Source organism: Ixodes scapularis, unplaced genomic scaffold, assembly GCF_016920785.2.
Source record: "Ixodes scapularis isolate PalLabHiFi unplaced genomic scaffold, ASM1692078v2 PGA_scaffold1__304_contigs__length_218370807, whole genome shotgun sequence".
In the NCBI taxonomy this organism is placed as follows: Eukaryota; Metazoa; Arthropoda; class Arachnida; order Ixodida; family Ixodidae; genus Ixodes; species Ixodes scapularis.
In genome coordinates this window covers 33,607,136-33,626,787 of record NW_024609846.1, presented here as the reverse complement: position 1 = coordinate 33,626,787, position 19,652 = coordinate 33,607,136, and the positions used below count along the sequence as shown (strand labels likewise).

The 19,652-nt window shown below is 46.7% G+C and overlaps 1 protein-coding gene across 4 annotated transcripts in view; it reads right to left on the bottom strand.

Moving 5' to 3' along the window:
* Positions 1-19,419, bottom strand: part of LOC8029770 (targeting protein for Xklp2-B) — a 41,748-nt gene extending 22,329 nt beyond the window's left edge. Inside the window, exons 1-8 of one of the 4 annotated variants that reach the window (XM_029972406.4) lie at positions 19,167-19,419; positions 18,010-18,100; positions 13,945-14,134; positions 9,634-9,814; positions 8,347-8,461; positions 5,498-5,714; positions 4,205-4,321; positions 1,943-2,161 (exon numbers count right to left, since the gene is read on the bottom strand). In XM_029972406.4, the coding sequence (XP_029828266.3) occupies positions 1,943-2,161; positions 4,205-4,321; positions 5,498-5,714; positions 8,347-8,461; positions 9,634-9,814; positions 13,945-14,134; positions 18,010-18,100; positions 19,167-19,254 (1,218 nt within the window). In that variant the 5' untranslated portion in view covers positions 19,255-19,419. Of the gene's footprint in view, positions 1-1,942; positions 2,165-4,204; positions 4,322-5,497; positions 5,715-8,346; positions 8,462-9,633; positions 9,815-13,944; positions 14,135-18,009; positions 18,101-18,631; positions 18,739-19,166 lie in introns of those variants that run through there. The other 3 variants (XM_042290674.1, XM_040499559.2, XM_042290676.1) reach the window with 3 other exon arrangements.
* Positions 19,420-19,652: the final 233 nt, after the last annotated feature.

Sequence of the window (19,652 nt, the reverse complement as noted above, 5' to 3'; positions counted from 1 at the left end):
CGGCATAACCGCACATTGCATTGTGGCACGTTTCCCATAATGACGCGACACGTGATGTCACAAGGGTCACGAAAGTTGTGAGTGACGTCACATTGCACCTAAATCTAGCGGAAAAATTCCCCGCTAAACTTGGCGGAAAAATTTCCCCACTAAATTTAGCGGATAAATTTCCCCGGGGATGCGTTGCGGGCCCCACAGTTGTACCAGTTCCACGTCTGAACAGCTTGGAGAAGTGCGAGGTCGGCGTCTCCTTTTAAATTTTCCATCCTTTCGACACTCTCCCGTCACTACGACGTCGCACGACAGGCACTGGTGATTTAGAAACTTAAGGTGCTAGCTCCCCCTCACTCTGTCGGCGAAGTCCCCGTGCTACTCTTCACGGTAGCACAAAGCAATGTCTCGATTATACAGCCGCGTAAGGGGACCGAGCAAGCAATGCTCGATCCCTGCGTGCGGCAATATAACCCCCCCCTAACCCAAATCATCCCTAATGTAAGTTGTCCATATTAATGAGACAAAAATGCGCGTGTTTATGAAGTTCGGCTCCGAAAAGGAAGTCTGGGGGTATCCATACTAACAGGGTCAATGTTCGCGAGGTGCGACTGTAGAGTGGCACTGGTTCTACCTAGAGCCACTGCCTTTCACTGCCAGAGTAGTGACACGATGGAAAAAGACCTACAGTCGCCGACCAAGTATTTGGACTCGGACGTGATCCCCGAAATGGTCCGAATAATCAAGCAGTCCAAAAATTCAATAGATGAAAAAAGCTTGCCTTTATCACGCCTAAACAGGCTTTAAAAAGCCGTCAATAGTGGCTTGCTTCCAGGGTACACCTGCTCGCGATGATGTCTGCTTGCAATTGCGCGAGCGTCGTGTTCTTGTCGTACACATTCAACAGCAATGCTAATGCATTCGTAGTGTCCGCTGTCAATGGCTGCGGGCGGTAGTCGTCATCGCAGTCTCATTTTCTGCTGATGCGAGGAACGAGATGAGAGGTGCAAATCCACGAGCGCAAAATGGCGACTGGCGATGCAAAAGTGGGGCGGAGGCTCGAAGGGATGGAAGGAAACAAAGCAAAATGATAATAATGATGATGATGACGATGACGTGCGGCTAAATGGAAAAAAAAGGCTAGCATAGCGTCACCTAGCGGTAAGACTCGGGAGTACTCAAGTCGCGCTGCCAAACCAAGCCAATCCATTTGCGGCCAACATAGAATTCAAAATGGCCACTTCTTGGTGGTATTTCCCGCTGATTGCTTGTGACGATTTTGTCCGAATAATCGAACTTTCGGACTCAAGCTGTCCGAAACATTGGTTGTGAATATACACTATTTCTATGGGGTAAGTCACGGTTCCTCCTTTAGGTCCGAATTATTGAACAAGTCTGAATTATCAGACTCCGAAAAATCGGTCGGCGACTGTATATGTACCATGGCAGATGCGTCAATAGTGATCTCCCTTTTGGGCCTGGAGATCACCTCAGTAACCAAACTGCTAGCAACACCTGCCAGTCTCTTTATTAGAATGGCCAATTTCATCTCTTCATCCGTTCATTGCAAGCTGGTAGAGGTACTAGGCAAAGGTGAGTAAAAGCCACATAAAAGCATGGTTGGCATACTGGCACGAGCATTTCTAAAGTTTTGAGCACCTTATTCACAGCACGTTCAACGCACGCATAGACGTGCCACTGACAATTTGAACTTTACGCTACTCAAGAAGTAAAGGAAGGAGACGACAGGTACGCGGGCAGTGCTCCGAAAAGGTACTTCGACAATCGTCGGTCTTGTTTGGCTCTGTCGGTTGCTATAGAAACTAAGCCATCTTGGCCAGTTGCTATCGTACCGCGCTAGACCGATTGCGGCAAAAGGCGGCAGAGAGAAAAGTGTAGCGTCACTCTGGCAGACAAAGCTGTTACGTACAGTGGCTCTAGTTCTACGCACCTCCTTTTCCTCCTGTCCCATTTCCTGCAGCCTGGCCTGCTTCTTGCGGAGGGCCTCGTCCTGCCGAGTCTGGAACGAGAACGGCTGTGGGGTGGTGCTGCGCTGCCGAGATGTCGGCCGCTGCTGCTGTTGCTGCTGCTGCTGCTGTCCCGGGGCGTTCCGCCTCTGGCGGGACCTGGAGGGGCGCTTGGCGGGCACAGCTGCCACCGCCGCCTCTTCCTGCTGGGGGGACAGACATCCAGTGGTTTAGCCGTCTTAGCCATCATACTCCTTCGTTTCGAGGAAACCACAAGTCTTGCGACAGCTGCAACCACCTCAGTTCCTCTAGACCAGGGGTTTTCAAACTTTTTGGTCTCACAGTAGGAGATTACTGTAAGAAGGTTTAGGAAACAATAACAAAAAATAACTAAAAACACAATCACTCAAAACAAAAAAGAGGCAGGCAACAGGTTTTAGTTGCCTATAATAACCACCCCGTTCAAATGTGCACGTTCGTACAAGTAAACTCGAACAATGTCTAACCACTATCGCAATTAGAAAAATAATAACTCCTTAAACCCTTGCCATTTCTTTATTTTTGGCAGTTTTTTTATCCTAACCTGTTTTTGTTTTTTTAATTACTGCATTTGCGGTTTGGGCCACATGAATCTGCACCGCAGGTCGCCATTTTATGAACATGCACAATAAAAACACATGTGCTATCAACTCCCAGCAGCGCCATAAACTAAGCTCTGAACGAGCCTGGGTCGTCCAAAACGGCCAAGGGGTGAGCAAGGGTGAGCAAACGAGCAACACTCGTGCTAAACAGTTTGGGGACGGCTCCGAGTGAACAAGCTTGGCTCGTCAAAAACGGTTAAGGGGTTAATAAGAGGTGGACATTTGTAATTAGGAAAGGAGAAAAAATGTGTTTATCCCAGAAACCTGTGCTCCGTTTCGGCACAATTTGGCCAAGACTGTTAGTGCACTGAGCCAGGAGCAAGCAGAGAGAAAGCTCACATCATAGGACCCGCTGATCCTTTGCTTAATCCCCGCCACTGGCAGTTTCGATCTGGATAAGCAGCATCATACTAAAGCATGAATGTGTAATCAATACCAATGATGGAAGCAGCATTTGACATTTTCAGCAGGTTCAGTAGCAGGCAAGGCAATTTTGATGATTGAGGGTCCCTCTCTGGTACTGGAGAATATTACAGTCTACGCTCATTACAACAGACCTGGTTACAATAGACATTGGGATATAACATACTGATTTGTGAAGTTCAGTTGGTTTTCCTATATACATACTACTGACTCAACTTCGTATCTGCATACAACATACTCCTCTTACAACAGACCGAAATCTTGGTCAAAATCAAGGTCTGTTATAACGAGCTTAGACTGTACTCATCACTTTTTGTAACAAGAATAGATAGTTCACACAAAAAGAATAAAAAAACACTGAAATGGACGAGGGACAGACACTCCCAGTTCTTTCAGCAAGCAATGACACACTTATATGATGCCCATTGCACTACGAAAATTCACACACTTGCGCTTGCATAGGATTGAGTTGTTCTTGCAACTTCTTACGACGACGGAACACACTGGCATTTTGGCCCTGTCTATGATGTAACCCTGGAACTGTGCTTCGTAGCGCTAACGTTCTGCAGTACTTGTGACACTAGATGTACATACTATCTATGAGAAATGGTCGTTTTGTAACATTGTCAAACATTTTACAAGAAAAAAAAAAATGATGCGCCAAGTGTTTTACAGTTACCCAACAGGTGGCACCAGTCTTAAGAATTTAAGTGGTCTTTACCGTTATAAGTTTTGAGGGAATTTCTGGCCCTCAACTGCTTAATTGTTGTCTTCAAAATTACATTTGTTGCCTTCAAAATCAAGTTTCAAGTCATAAACAAATTGGGAGCAAAATTGTAAAAAAGCTTGACGCTAAGCCATTAGGGAGCCCGGTTTGTCTAAAACGATTGAGTGCGCGAATCGGGGAAAGCAGACGAGCTATACTTGTCCTGAACGGCTTAGGGACGGCTTCACGTTGACGAAACGGTTAAAAGCCGACGATCATTCTCGAGGTTCAGCTACGCAGAAGGTCCTCCTCACCATGGGAGAGGAGGAAACAGGCAACGGTGGACAGGGCAGAAGGGGGAGAGGAGGAAGCGAGGAAAAAGTGGAAAGTGCGAACTGGTCGTTGGTTTTTGAGCCGAAAACGAAGTGCAGAGACAAACAAAGGAAGGACGGCACAAGGACGACAGGCCACGTCACCTTTTTCGCTTCCTCCGCCTGCTTCCTCTTCAAGTTCCAGCTCTCGCACCTCGCTTTGAGGGCAAAGGCGGGGGACTGCGCCACCGTGCGTCTTGCCGTCGTCTTCGGTGGCTTAGACTAGGCGCGCACAAGGAGAAGAGACCAGGACGGTACAAAATTCAACAGCATGCAGCACAGACTACAGGGGTTAATCGCGCAGATTCGTGATGAGGCATGGGTTTGTGAGGTCGCATAAATGAACAGGTGAATGAGATGCGATGGGAAGTCGCAATCTCTGCATCACGTTTGTCAACTCTTTCCTTCACACAACAAAAACTTCCAAATATATGCATACATCTCGGCAAAAAATGGCAGCCTAAAACATTTAAAATATACAAAATAATGCTAAATTTCAATAGCAAGACCAACTGCAAATTGCAGTGCTCTATATTAAAAAAAAAGAAGAAAGAATAAAGTTCTAGCACAGAGTCTCAACCACCATTTCGTGCATGCCATTAAGTGAAGTGTTGATACCATAGCCAGCGGACATCACCTCTTTTAAAGCGAAAGCATTATCTGTCCTATGAAGCGAAGCCGGCATTATCTGATGTCTATAGCAACGAAAAATGGCACCTACTAAATACCCATTGGCTGCGACACATCATGTAAACGGGAAAAGCAACAACGGCAAAAGAAAAAAGGTAAACAAAGGCAAGGCCTTTGAAGTGCGATTGCCCAACCGTTGTTGTCGACACAAACACTCAACTACCCAAAGACTTTTTTTTTGCTAATTTTATTTTGGGGTTAGGGAGCCGCGCAGCATCAGCAGTGTTTGAAGAAAGGGTGCAGGCTACCATTCCGACAGCGAGCACCCTGCTCCCTATGTGCGCGTTCATTTCTTTTCTTTAGTACTGCTTTTTTGCTGCGTATCTTACTGCATGCATCCTAGCTTGGCGGCCTACCAGCCCCGCAACGCAAGCGATGTGCTCACTACCGGCACAATCGAATCGTGCAAAAAGCAACGGGCAGCCGAGCTTCGTTCACTATATCGAGTGTCCCCACCATGGAAGTTGGATACAAGAAGACAACGCTCCTATAGTATTACATCTGATTTTCAAGGGGATGTTTGGACTGTTTTATATAGAAGCACCTTGTAGGGGATTTTAGTCACCAGGAAAGATGCTCACATTCACTAACAAACTGCCCTGGGCTCGTAGGAACTCAGTTTGAAGACCGACGGTCTAAACAACGTGCGCATCTTTTGCGAGCAAGCAAAACGCCCACCAGATATGATACCCAGACTGTGGAACTTACCGTAGGGCCGGCAAGAGCCATCTTGGGTGGTGGCCGAGCAACAAACTTGTGCTCGGGTTTGGCGGGAGCAGACACCACGCGCGTTTTGCGGCGGTCCGAGGTGGGTGCGGAAGCCTGGCGCTGCGACTCGCCGTGGCCGGACGGCCCCGCGACGACTTCGGCCTCTTTTCTCGGCGCCTTGCGTGGTGGAGCAACCTTGCTGGGCCTCACTCTGTACCTGCATGGGGGCATTCGAGCAGATGCACTTCTTATAATACGAACGACGCTGAACAAGTTTTGCCCCCTAGTCTAAATTTTTCATACAGTGATTGAAGATCACTGTATGAAATTGAAGGGAGTTAAAGGGACACGGACAGGGTATTTATGCTCGCCAAGGTTTGTACTTGTACATTATTTGTACATTTCGAGCCTCAATTTGCGACTCGAAATTTGTTTTCTTCCCGCCCGAAAATTGATCGAGAACTGGCCAGTTTGAGTCGCACTCGCGCCCTTCTCCGTGGTCACGTGCCGTTTTCTATGGTTTAGACAGAACCACCAAATCAAGGTCGTGGATCATCAAAGGCACACACTCAATATTAAAAATAGAAACAAAATATGATGCATATTATACTGCAAATACATCCATTGAAAAAAAAAATGTTGCACAGCCACATGATTTTTGGCAACACTCCTCCTCTATATTTCTTCTCCAGTTCAGTTTCGGCTTCCGCTTTGAGCAGTTGCGTTTTTTTACTTTCTTAAAAATATAGGACGCTGTAGCAAAATATTGATTGGCCTTCTGACACCATAAAGCATCGCCCAACAAAAAATAAATTTTGGGGGGTGTCAGTGTTCTTTTATAGGGACAGACACTCCCTAAATATTTTTTTCCCTCTTGCCAGGCAATTTATTATGGTGTCAGAAGACTACCTAATTAATATTTTGCTACAGTCGCATATATTTTTAATAAAGCAAGTCACATATATTTTCAATAAAGCAAAAAAAAGTGTGCGAGTGAAGCGGAGCTCTTTCAACTGAGCTACTGGGGAAACCCTTCGTAGTAATGCAGCCAGTCTACCGTAGTTCGAAAAGTTGGCTGCCGATTTCTCTCCAGCAAAGGCACTCCTGGCCCGAAGTCGGGCAGCACCACGCATTGGCTACATTCGCACCTAGTGAAGAAATCGCATGCATGCATATTCAACTCAAAATACGCACTTCGTGCTCGACGTTTCCACGAGCGATGTCTTTGGCCACAAGAAGGGGCGACGACTTGGCAATGTCTTCTTGCAAATTGGCTTGGTGGTCAGGCGTGTCACACGGGATGAATACCAATTCTTTTAATTGGAACAAAATTTCTCTCTCGAATTAAGACAGATTCGCCGGTACCGCGAATGACAGTTCTAAAGTAGACGTTCCACGTCCGTCGTCCACTGCCATCACCGTCCAGCCCGTGAGTCCCACAATACGGGACACGACGCGACGTTGAGAATTGTGCAGTGAATGCACAGGATGCTTCCGGTTCTCTGTGCAACTTTTTTTTCAATCAACGTATTTGCAACTTTTTAGAAGCCACAAAAAATGGGCTTCATATTTTTTCTATTTTTAATATTGAGTGTGTGCCCTCAATGACCCACGACTTTCATTAAATTCGGTGGTTGTGTCTAAACCTTAGAAAACAGCCCGTGACCACGGAGAAGAGAATGAGCGCGACTCAAACCGGCCAGTTGTCGATCGGCGGTTTTCGGGTGGAACGAAACCGAATTTCAAGCCGCAAATTCTCTTCTGAATGGTTGGGCCCTTATACGTTGTGTACAACTAAAAACCTCGGCGAGCATAAATACCCTGTCAGTGTCCCTTTAAGGCCCGTTCGCAGATTTGAGATTGCTTAGGACCAACTTCTTGTGATCTCTTCTAAGAAAACACTGCCAAGCTGCCATCTAAGAGGTGACCGTGAACTGCATTTCTCAAGAGCGAAGGTTTGGCGGTATCTGCGAATCAAATGTTCATGCTATCTATGAGAAACGGTAGTTTATAACAATGTAAGGTTTTTTTGAGTCATCAAAAGAATGATGCGCGACAAAGAAACAAATACATGGCAATGCCAAGTGGCCACCCAATGATGGCACCTGCGCGTTTTCTCACCGTACGAGACTAAGATTTTTTAAGGCACACTCTCGTAAGCAGTTGTTATTGTGTGAACCAGCCTTCACATTCAAATGAATGCCTGCCAGGAGCACGTCACTTCTCGACATAGTCCTCACTAGTGGCAATGCACTTCAGCCACCAGTGCACTAGTCTCTCCTCTGCATGCCGTCGTAGAAGATCAAGGGCAGCTGCTCAAGAGACCAGCAGTGATCTGCAATGGTGATGCCTTCGCCGCAGGCACACCGCATACCCTTCAGATGTTCCTTCATCTTGGGAAACAGCCAAAAGTCCAACGCTGCAAGGTCCGGGCTGCCAGGTGGGCAAGGCCAAAACATCTAAGAACTGCAGCTGCTCCAGCACGGCATCGGTCTTGTGAACAGCGGCCCCCTGTACTTCTACGGTGGCATGCAGAGCCTAGTGCATCGCCGGCGGTGGAGACTAAATCGAAAAGGGACGTGCTAATAGGAAAGAAGAGATTCTGATATTTCATTTGAATGCAGCATCCTAATTCTATCACTGAACAGAAGTGTTACGTACCAGGAAGCAAGATTTATAAAACGCCCCTCGTAGGTACGGTTACGACGCCAAACGGAGGGAGCGACAGAGGATGCATTCTAGGCACCGTATAAAAACAATAACTGCCACTCAGAGTCCTTCTGAAGGTTCGTTTCGTGACGGTTGCATGCACAGGCAAGGCTCAGGGACGAAGAAGCCAAAACGCTCACTTCTTGAGCTCCTCCACAAGACGCTGATCTCTCTCAGCCTTGGTTTCTATCTTCACGGGCCGTGACCGCAGCTTGGTGGCGAGGTGCGGTGTCACTGGGATTGTCGGCCGGAAGCCTAAAGAGACAAAGAACAACCTTTTCTGGCATCTACAGCCAAACGCCTTTCATAACGAACGCCTCTACTACAAAAAAAGCCCGTTTAACGAAGCAAATGTGTTCTTCAGAATGCTACAATAAATTCCTGTTTAACAAATACTTCTGTTAACCAAGAAATTTCACAGCCCCACAAAGCAAGAATGACCAGTATAGCAAATTTTCTCGGTGAAAAGTAATTGATTTAGGGTAAATTGTTGCTCTTAAGTGACGCACGTTGCAAAGAAAAACACTGCGGCAGCGACGCGGAAGAAAAAGGAACTACCATACAAGCGGCGCCGTACTGCTGCTTATGTGCGCGGGGGGGATTGTAAATGGAAGGACTGAGCAGTGAGGATCTTCTATTTCCATTGCCTTTTCACTTCTGCTATGCCCCCGAGTGCGAGAAATGTATACTTGAGGGCATCAAAACCTGCCCTCGCGTTATATTCGTGGTCGCATTATATTCGCGTAAATATGGTAAGCCAAAATCAAGAATGTGTGGTAGCGAGCAACGCGACGGAGGCGGAGCCACGCGCGCTCTTGCATACCTTCGTTTTTGCTTACGCCTTTGAATATGCACCACTCTGCTCCAAGATTAGCTTTTTTTTTTTTGAACTCTCCGTCTGGGTCATGCATTCACTCGTTCTCTTATTTTGCATGTGCATCAGCGCATTTTATTTGACCGATGCGAACGAGGGCATATAAAAAAGATCAGTATTGTTATGGGCAGCCTCAAATGTTTTATGCTCTCTTGGCACTTATTTGATCGACACACGGATTTTTGTCGAGCTTGAGCTAGCACGCGCAAGCACAAGCTCTTGCACGTGCCCCTGTCACGCGTGGAAGTTCTAGTAAACCTATCATTGTTAGTCAGCGTAGGTCCTGTGTCCTACTTTGTGTCCCATCCTTTTTGCGCTGTTTTTTAATATGTCGTTCAACCAACCAGCCCAGCAAGCTATCCTGCTTCAGAAAAGCCAAAATTCCGAATCCAAGTGCACTAAAAAGCTAAAACAGCAAAGATAATGCTTCCATAGACAGAATAGTAATAATGTGTTATGTGAGCCGCCACGCAATACGAAAACGAGGGAGAATACATCATGGACCCTGAATATTGTTTTTAAAAGGTGAACAGGGGTGACCTTGGTCACTCACGTTTGAAGTTCTGCGGAGCCGTGTGAGTGCGGAACCGCATCGGAGTCCTCTCGAAGTTCCTCACCAGCTCCGCCAACGTTTTCTGCTCGGGAAGAGGCCTCTTCGGTGCTTGCGACGCCGCCTTGGTATCCCGCTGGCATTTATTCTCGCACAAAGCCTTTCTTGGTGCTCTGGTTTTCGCCTTTGAAAGGAAGGAATATGCGATTTACAAACAGTTGCCAGCTCCCAAGTATATATCGCGCACGCATGTCAGACCTGCAGCAAAGTTTGAACAGAGGCAGCTTGCGCACGTCTGTCACCGCCGTCCAAATGTGAGAAAGATAACCTGGCCGAAATACTTAGTTAATGAGGCACCGTTTAATGCGCCCACAAAATTAAAGCAATTGACTCACAACTGTGCCGTCAATTTCACGTTCCTGAGAATCGTGACACTTCAAAACTTTGCGGAGACCATGGGATTTCAGGAAAAGATTGCCCCGTAACCAATTTAAATTTAGACAAATACTTCTTTCAGTTTTCGTTGAGAGGCTTATACCACAGCCAACCCCAACAAATAAGCTTCCAAAGGACGTCAACGATAGTCTGCATCCTTTTCAGCAAACTAGGAAGACCGAGATCTTTCAAATTTATGGGTGGGTGGGAGCTCAAGACCGGTGACAAAGTAAACAAGAAACAGAAGTAAGAAAAACAAAAATCACTCGTACCAGACATTAGTCTCGAAAAGCATTATAGAGAACAGCAGCAGAAGTTTTGCTCCGAGACTAGCTCTAACAAAACGCCGGCCTGCACTACGTGGCATCCCCACGATTCCTTTTCAAAGGAGAGTTGTTGTGCATAGCTCAGGGGAAAGAAGGGCTACGGCAACACCACCTAGAGCAAAGGCCGCAGCGCTCGGAGTTGCGACGTCACAGATTCACGACGAGCGGGCTGACCTGAGAGGAAGGCTTCTCCGCAACACTTGCTCTCTTCGCTTTTTTTAATATGCGTTTTCCCGAGGACGCCAAGCGGCGCATGCTTCGGCCTTTTTTTGTTCTTGTTTTTAGCTTTCTCCAAGCCCAGGGTTCTCCCGGGGCAGTTGCACAATTAACAATTTTTGCCTCCTTTGCGCACGGCGGCCTGCACAAGTCTCGCGGCAGGAGTATGTGAACTGCTCTAACCGTCGCTTTTGTCTTTGGTGTGCATGGCGGTTAACGCGTGGTGGTTGCCAAGTTACGGGCGGTTTTCGGGATAGCCATGTCTCACAAATGCTGTGTCCTTGGGTGCCATGGGAACTATGAAACGTCGTCGAAGAAGGTGTGTGTTTAAGTTCCCGGAGGATGAAGAACTGCGAAAAGTATGGATGCGGGCGTTTCCTCGAAAAAACCTGGTTCTACCGACGCATACCAAGGTGAGGACACTGACATCTTTTCACATTGTTTTGTTTTCTTTTTTTTTAATTATTGAATTTATTTCGTTGAATTTTACGCTGACGTGGCAGCGAAGGCGACAAGCACAAGCTAGCTCTCGCTTTTAATTTTAGAAACGTATCTTTGTAGCGCAAGCTCCCGTTTTAAAAAAAACCACGGTCAGGAGCCTGTAGCCTTCGCTCCATGTCCCCTTCTTGTTCCTACTTCTGTGGCGCATATTATTTAAGGAATCAATAAAATCGTCAAGGTCTCGAAATCTGAAGGAAATTTTAACATGGACGCCGAACAAAGAAACGCGACTCAGACGACTTTCAAGGACCAGGGACTTCTGGGAGAGCGAGAACCTTACCAGTGGCACGCTAACCAAGGAGACTCAAGGAGCACTCCATCAAACAACACGAGCACTTGTAGAGATCACCGAATACTGCTTCACTGAACTTGGGCTGAACTATGTCCTGCTGGGAAAGATTCAGACTGATAGCTTGGAAGACTGTTCGGGAATTACAGGCAGCTGGCTGGCTCGCAATATCACACATCTATAAGGCAGCTTTCCGAAGGTGAAAATAAGTTGCGACTCCAGAGTATGTTGCCGACAATCCCGTGTGAAGACAAGCGATGGGAGGAGCTTGAAAAACAAGTAGACACGACACGGCCCAGCTGCAACATAGTATAGTTACAGACAGTGGCGTACCAACCTGTTTTTGAATGGGGGGGGGGGGGGGGGGGGGCAAACCAGACCCCTCCCCCCTCCCCCCAGTGCCGGGGGGCAGAGCCCTATCCCTTGGGCGCTGCCAGCCAGTGTTTGCCTTGTCCAGTGGTGGCTGTTTTGGGGGGGGGGGGGGGGGGGAGGGGGGGGCAAAACATGTGTCTTGCCCTCCCACTCTGAGAACAGGGGGGCAAGCCGCCCCCCATTGCCCCCCCCCCCCCCCCCCAGTTGGAACGCCCATGGTTACAGAAGAGGCAATGTTACGAGCGATAAATTAGACCCTCCCAGTCCTAGTCTCCATGACAGGGTGCAGTTTATGCCAATTTGAAAAAGTCGAAATGTCAAAAATGCAAGAGAGCGCTTACTGAAAAAGATAAGACAGCAACAGTTTCACCTGCGCAGGAGAACTACTCTCTTGTCAAGCAATTGGATCGAGGGGGGCTCCTTTATCCAACTATGTTCGCCGTTAATGCCGTGACACACAATTACATTGTTGCTCAAGAACTCTCCAAGCTGGCAGAGTTTCTGAAGGTTCCGATCCAGCTTCAGTTCGTCACCGAGCTTACAATGGAACTGCTGTCTACCAACGAGACTTCCGACTTCAACGCATGTGAAGAAGGATACACAAGTGAGCTCGTGCTGAAGAACTTGTTCTGGTGCAGCACAAACATTGTGCTGAAAAACTATTGTGGAAGGGTGAACCAAAAGCTTATGAGGCTAATTCCAAGTCAAAGAAAGGAAAATGTGAAACCCTAAAATCTAAATAATTATTTTATATTCAGTGCAACAGTTGTCATAGCATTATTATTGCGAAGCAGCATTAAAGTCTACATGCCGTGCACGTGCTGTGTCTTAGTATCGCGAAAGCTATAGAGCGGCATCTAAGTTGCTTGTGTTTGATTTGTGTCAAGATGGATACAAGAAGAAAGTATGGATACGCGAGAATATACAATTTGAAGCTATCAAAGGTAAGAGAACTTATATTCACAGCATCTATTTGTAGTGTGAATGAACGCGGGTAGATGTGTAACCTACATGTCAGCACCAACTTGATTGTTGCTCTTACGCATTTTGGCGGGTCCCATCACTTACAATAACGTTTCAGGACATTTATTTTTTGTTTGTCTTCTCACTGCTAGAGATAATTAAAGCACCCAAGATTTGGATGCCTAAAACGAAAACCCATCTCTTTCAAAACGTTGTTAACCTTGCTCTTTCATATCATAACAATAATTGTATGTCCTAATATGCTGCCTGTGTAACAAAATATGTTTCTCAGTCATATAGATATTTATAAGTCCGTTTTACCAATTAACAAATGTTTGGGTCAGTTAAAAATGCCATTCTACGTCGGTAAATCTATGCGCGACGCCTTCAGTGCAGCGCTTTTCCGCGGCGCTCGTCAGCCGACTCTTGCGACGTCACCGGAGGAGCGCTGCGGCCTTCAGCTCTATGTGGTGTTGGCTACGGTGACTGGAGCGAGTGTCCGCCCGGTGTGTTTAGCGCCCTGTCCTACCCTTACATCAAGAGCGGTCCCGAGGCGGCAACAAATGTCGTCATGGAAGCCGGTACGCGACATTCTTGGATGTCACAGTCCTGGCGGTTGGAGCTGCAAGTCCCGGCAAAGAGTACAAGTGAGTGTTGCCGTCGTCACGGCTGTTGAAGCTTCTGTGGACCGTAAGACTGGAAGCGACCCGCAGCAGAACAGTCGTCTGCCAAAACACCCGTGCTGCGACACCGCCAGGATGGCGACCGCCGAAGGCGCGACACTTTTGCAACGTCGTCGGGAGGAAATCGAATGGCAACTTTTTATGTCACATTAATGATGTGTCATAAATGATGTGTCATAGCGACAGGAAAAGCGCGAATGAATAAGCATACTAGAAAAGAAAACAGGTGCCTAGGTACTTGAAGTAGGAACAACCTTTAATGGTTGTACCACAGGGTGGCCTCTTCCTGATCGCATTCCTTTGCCTGTCCTCTTACTTCCCTTCCGTATTCGTCAGCTTTCCGGATTGCACGAAGGGCCATCGAATTGTGGAGGACATCATTTATGACACACCGGTCTGAAATCCGTTCCAGGCGCCGCAGTGGGGCTACACGCTAATGGCGGCTAGAAACACTACGGAGCTGTGGGGGGTCTGCACGCGCGAAAGTCGGAGTTTCGAGACGAGAAGCGAGGTATGTGGCTAAACCTACCTTGCCAGTTGCACGCTTCACGGCGTGAAGTGCCAGCTCTGACTGAGGCTTTCCTCGGGGTTTCGGTCCTGGCAGGATTTTCTGCGATGGCTTCGCCGGCGCTTCGTTCTCCTTGGCCGGGTCGGGCGCAGACTCTTGCAGCGGTGGACTGGCCAGCGCAGACGCGGCCGCGCGGCTCCGCGTGTAGGGCCTGCGGAAGAAGACAGCTCCATTAAAGGCGAACATGGGCCCGAATTTCGAATTTTTATACACCCTTACACTAAATTTGATAACCATGTGCAAAAGAGTGACGTTGATATAAAATATTTCCAAGAGATTGTGAGGCAGTAACGAAGTCAAGGACCTCAATGTTTGAATGCCTCTTTCTCAAATCCACTTTTTGCTGCAAATTTCATACAAAGGATTTTCTGTTTGAAAGTAAAAGTATTCCGATACCACAATCAAGATGTTTCTGAACTTAAATTAAATGGGGAATCAGGCTCTCTACTTCATCTTGTTTTAAGTAAAAGTCCACGTTGAAAAAACTACCGTTTTTTAAGAACCGACACTGGACAGATATTCATCTCATATTCTGAGGTAATAACACTTCCTAAAATATTTACATTTGATTTATAAGAACTAGATACACCGAAGTCCCACATCCGCCACTTTATATTCAAGCAGTCAAAGTGGTGCTTAATAGCTTCATTTGCATATCATAGATTTCTCAATGAAGAGTGACACATTCTTTTATGTAGGTATGTCAAGTTATCCCAAAGAGCTGAAAGTTTACACAGTACACATGCATCTGGTGTTAAATCTCCCCTGCAAATTTCATTCCGATCACTTGAGTAATTCAGAAGTTAAACCTCCTGGCCAGTCCCCCCCTTAAAATATTTCAACTCAATCGGACTGTCCTGTGACATCGTAGGTAGCCTGCCAGTCACAGAAGGTATGAGATGTTTGAGAAGAGTGTTAGTAAAACTATGGCCAAGTCAAATTTGGGGGTTTTACGTGCCAAACTAACAAAGGGTATCTGGCATGCCTAGGCGGAGGACTGAGGAATAATTTCAACCACACAGGGATCTCTCAACGTGAAATTCGAAACTTGGTTACATTGCGCCTCCTCCGCAATCTGCCTCCGTCGGATTGCGGGCACCTCGGCCGGGATTCGAACCCGCCACCTGAGGACCCGTAGGCCGGCACTTTGCCTCCGAGTCGCCGGGACGGCATTGGTAGCGACAGGAAAAGCGCGAATGAATAAGCATACTAGAAAAGAAAACAGGTGCCTAGGTACTTGAAGTAGGAACAACATTTAATGGTTGTACCACAGGGTGGCCTCTTCCTGATCGCATTCCTTTGCCTGTCCTCTTACTTCCCTTCCGTATTCGTCAGCTTTCCGGATTGCACGAAGGGCCATCGAATTGTGGAGGACATCATTAAATGTTGTTGCTACATTAAAGACCTGCGAGTGTCCCGTCTTCTGCGCTTTTATCCTTTTCTATTTTACGATAAAGAAAAGAAATACTTTGCTAACATTTTGCAGAAAAGCTGAGGAGAGGACAGATCGCTGCTAGAGTGCCCGAGATGTGTTAATTAGTGGTGTAAATACCGCGTCTTTTGCCCATTGATATTTCACCTCTTGATGCCACTATAAAAAAACACTGCATGGACAGCATTAAAAAAAAATAAAAGAACACACTAGGGAAAAAGACAGATTAAAGGGCTACTCCGGAGATTTTCTGTTATTCCAACTAACTATTTGCGACGCCAGCGACCTACAGTGGGCACCACCAAACAAAATTAGCGGCTGGGAACAGGTCGCGTCGGCTCAGCGGGGCTGCCTGAACAGGTGCCACATTCAATTTAACAATTTTTTTTTTTGTTTAATGCCGTATTTTATAGGTATTTGGACTGTGACGGTTAAGTGTAGCTGGTGCACCTAAACTTGCAGAGAATAGCTTTGTTTTTTGGTGCTTTTTGTTCTTTTCATGTCAAACTTCTGTTTCGGAGATATCGTGCAAAACCAAAACTATGGGCTCCGGAGAGATGGTAACAGACTCTAATCAGTTTTCATCAGCGAAGGAAAGCGGTGATGACTACGGAATTGTTCCACCGAGAGCAATTTTTTGCTAACTCGCATGCCTCAACCATGTGACTTATCTGTCCGTAATATCTAGCTTTTCTGTGTATCCGCGTTGAAGAAACAGCTCCAGTCGCCTGCTCGGTCGACAACACAGGCTGTAGGAAAATTATGAAAATTGAGCAAGCGCTTCTTGAACCAAGGAGCATGTTAACCCGCTGGCGCCCCACTAAGCAGCTGATACTCGTATTTCAATTTATGTTGTAGTAGCAATTGAGAGGTCATTTTGACAAGCGGGTTATGTGCTATATTACGTACTATGTCCCACAAAGGCGATATTAGTATATTCTTTGGGTTGAAATATGAGCTTAGTTGACTAGCTATTAGGTGAACTGCTGAATAAAAGTATATTTGACAGACAAAGGGATACTACTTAAACTTAGCCAAATGGTTCTAGCCGGTAGCACGAAGACGAATGCGGACAAACTGAAGACAGTCTTCATCGGAGATTCACGCAGAACCTCTCTGCATTGAACTTGACTTTGAATCCTGAACGGAGAAATTCAGTATTTTTTGTGGCCGGACAACCTGAGCAATGTAGACGTATATTGGTGCTGGCTTCGACGGGGGTATAATATAAATATTGGAGGCGCGATAGATCATAGTGTCGTGACAGCTTCTAACTTTGCGAGACGCGTCCCCCACCTTTTGAAAGCAGACAATTTTCCTCATTAATCGTATGCAGCGAGCAAGTTTTCCGGAATCAAGTAATTGTGAAATTAGCCCAACTCCTTCGGTGTGGTCCAGAGGCTTTTCCGGCGAAAAGCAGCCAAGATGAATAGCCAACGCACCAACCAGCGTGGGTACCTCGGTCTTGAAGCTAATCGAACACAACCAAACTCACGAAAAGCAGCTATCAAACTCTCCCATTCACTTGACTGCAACATTGGTGTTCCCTCCAGTGAAACACCTCGTCTGTCGCCCTCAGTCCACTGTTCTACATCCTTATAACGAAACCACTTATCAGTTACCAAGTAGTTGTCACCTTGAATGTGATTCGAGAAAGACAAGAAATCAAAACGTTTTCCCATGATTCTTCCCGATCCACGAAATCAAAAGCATGCAACCTAGTGTTCTGGAGTAAATGGGCTTTAAAACACGTGATGGAAGGAAACAACCTACTGAGGCTTCACCACACTAATGAACACTCAACCAAATTTAAATATTTGGACCTTCGTCAAATTACAAATTAAAACCAAGCTGCAAAAGTAGACTGCTATGGCAAAAGATCCTTCTTTTGAAGCTTCTTGGTGTTGCACCTAAGGAGAATTGCTTTCGCTGGAGTGACAAATAGAATACCGAGCAGACCTCTCAGGTGCCAGTGGCTGGGCAATAACATTCTGCCGACATGAGGGAGCTCTGCAAAGCGGCAAACAAGACTAAGCATATTCCAATCAATCCCAGGTGCACAGTGCAGTGAAAGCTACGCGCACATTGGACCAGTTGTGGGTCTATCCAACGTTACTAGAATTACTCAGTTGGGAAACTGCCATAGATTCTGCTTTAAAAAAGTGGCTCCGATCCATACTTGAGAACCGAGCTAATGGCGATTTCAACGCCGCCATTTCTCCCTCAGCGTCCACTCCTGGAACTGCACGGCTGCACGTCGAGTCGGGCAAGGACTAGTGGCGCCATCTCGCAGGGCGATCTCGCGTATGTATGTAAAGCACTTTCGTGTTTCAACTCGTCGCTAAAGGGCGGTGCTGTTATCATATTTAGCTCGGTCTCAGTGGACGCCAGCAGCCCAGGTTTCCAGGATGTTTCCCAACTGAGGGCTTTAGTAACATTGGTCTATCTATTGAGACATGGTCTCACTCCCCTCCATACCGACGTGCAGGGTCAGGTGACGAAAAATGGCGCTTCACCGGTCCGGTGAATACATAGCTTGTATTGCACTGTCGCCTCTGGGGTGAATGGAGTACAGAGAAAGACCAAAACCAGACCTGGAAGGGCGGCCGGAATTTCGGGACTTGTCCGATGCATCATGGAATACACTGGAGACTTCTGTTGCAGGAGGGCTTGGGTGGACTGCATCTGAAGCACGAAAGGGGTCTCACACTCAGGCGGCACAATGAGCATACCAACAACTCTACAACTCTGTTAGAGCCGTTGGCATTAAACAAAATGCGAGCATTCTTCCAGCAAGAAAGCACATATTCATATAAAGCTGCAACCCCACCTCAAACAATTAAAATTTTTCATTCTCAAACTCTTGTTTTCGATTGCAATACACTAAAACACGTTTGTTTTATACATTCCGCTTTAACGCCAATGACCTTCCGCTTGTCTGTCGTCTGTGTGTTTCTTTCCTCTGTTCCTGTTTCCATCCTTTTACCTAACCTGCCACATATGCATAACACCACCAAAGTCGAACGCCAGTCTGCCGAAATGAGAACTCGACACTTAGAGCGTGAAGTATTTCGTCCAGATGGCGAAATACCGGGGGCGCATCCGCTAACGTGTTTCGACAGAAACAGAAGCCGTGTTCAGTTAACGTATTGTACTCTGGGCCGATTTACGACCAACGAATAAAAGGGAGACCTGACAAGGAACGCTCGGTCCTACCACCAACAAGCCAGCTGAACCTGGTGGCCTCTTGACTAGGCATTCAGGTTCCAACGCGGCGGTAACGACTGTCTTCGGACGCGATATTTGGAGGGTGTCAGATGACACCTGGAATCCGCCTACTCAATCGACAAACCCTTATCACCAAAAAAAAAAAAAAAAGCGCCATTTTTATTTTTGTCAACTGTCTACTAGGAAACCACGCAACCTCAGCCCTTGTCAACTCTTTTTGTCCTTCAATGTAAACATTTCGGCGGAACTCCGCCTGGTTAGGTAAGTAATAAGAAAAAGTACTACGTAGACTCTAACCAATTTCTTCAATCTGCCCGACGTTTCGAAGCCAGCTTCGAACCCGTGAACAAGGAGCCGAGCTGGCTTCGAAACGTCGGGCACATTGAGGAAATTGGTTAGAGTCTACGTAGTACTTTTTCTTTCGTCCTTCCCATGGGGAAATTCGCGTTACGGCATGTATCCGGGGGGTACGTAACTTTACAGCGCAAATGAATTTTGTGAGAAGAAACGTAACAAATCATACCGAAGTAAGCCTCGGCATCGCTGTCGCTCGATTCCCCGTCGTTCAGGAAACCCCGGAATTTCGGGCAGTTGAAATCCCAGGTGGACATGTTGACTGGCTCTGATTGACAACGAATATCCTCACCGCCTCAGGAGATTCGCACACAGAAATAGCCACCAGTTCGACGGTTTGACAAACCACTGCCCCACTGCCCACTGTCCAGAGAGACAGCCACACCGAACCACGGCTTTTCAAACTCTGCGCAACGGAAAAGAGAAGAGCTGACGAGCGCCAATCAGAGCACTCGGTTTGCGCGCTGGCATTTCTTTTCCGCGGCCCTAATACCCGTAAATTAAGTTTTATTTTACTTTAATTTCAAATATTAAAAACAAAATTAGTTTTAATATTTATATTATATTTTAAAAATTGATTTAAATAAATATGCTTGTTTTTTTGGAAGTTGTCTGCGAAGTTATAACATGGCGGTATTCGAGCTAGTCGAAACCG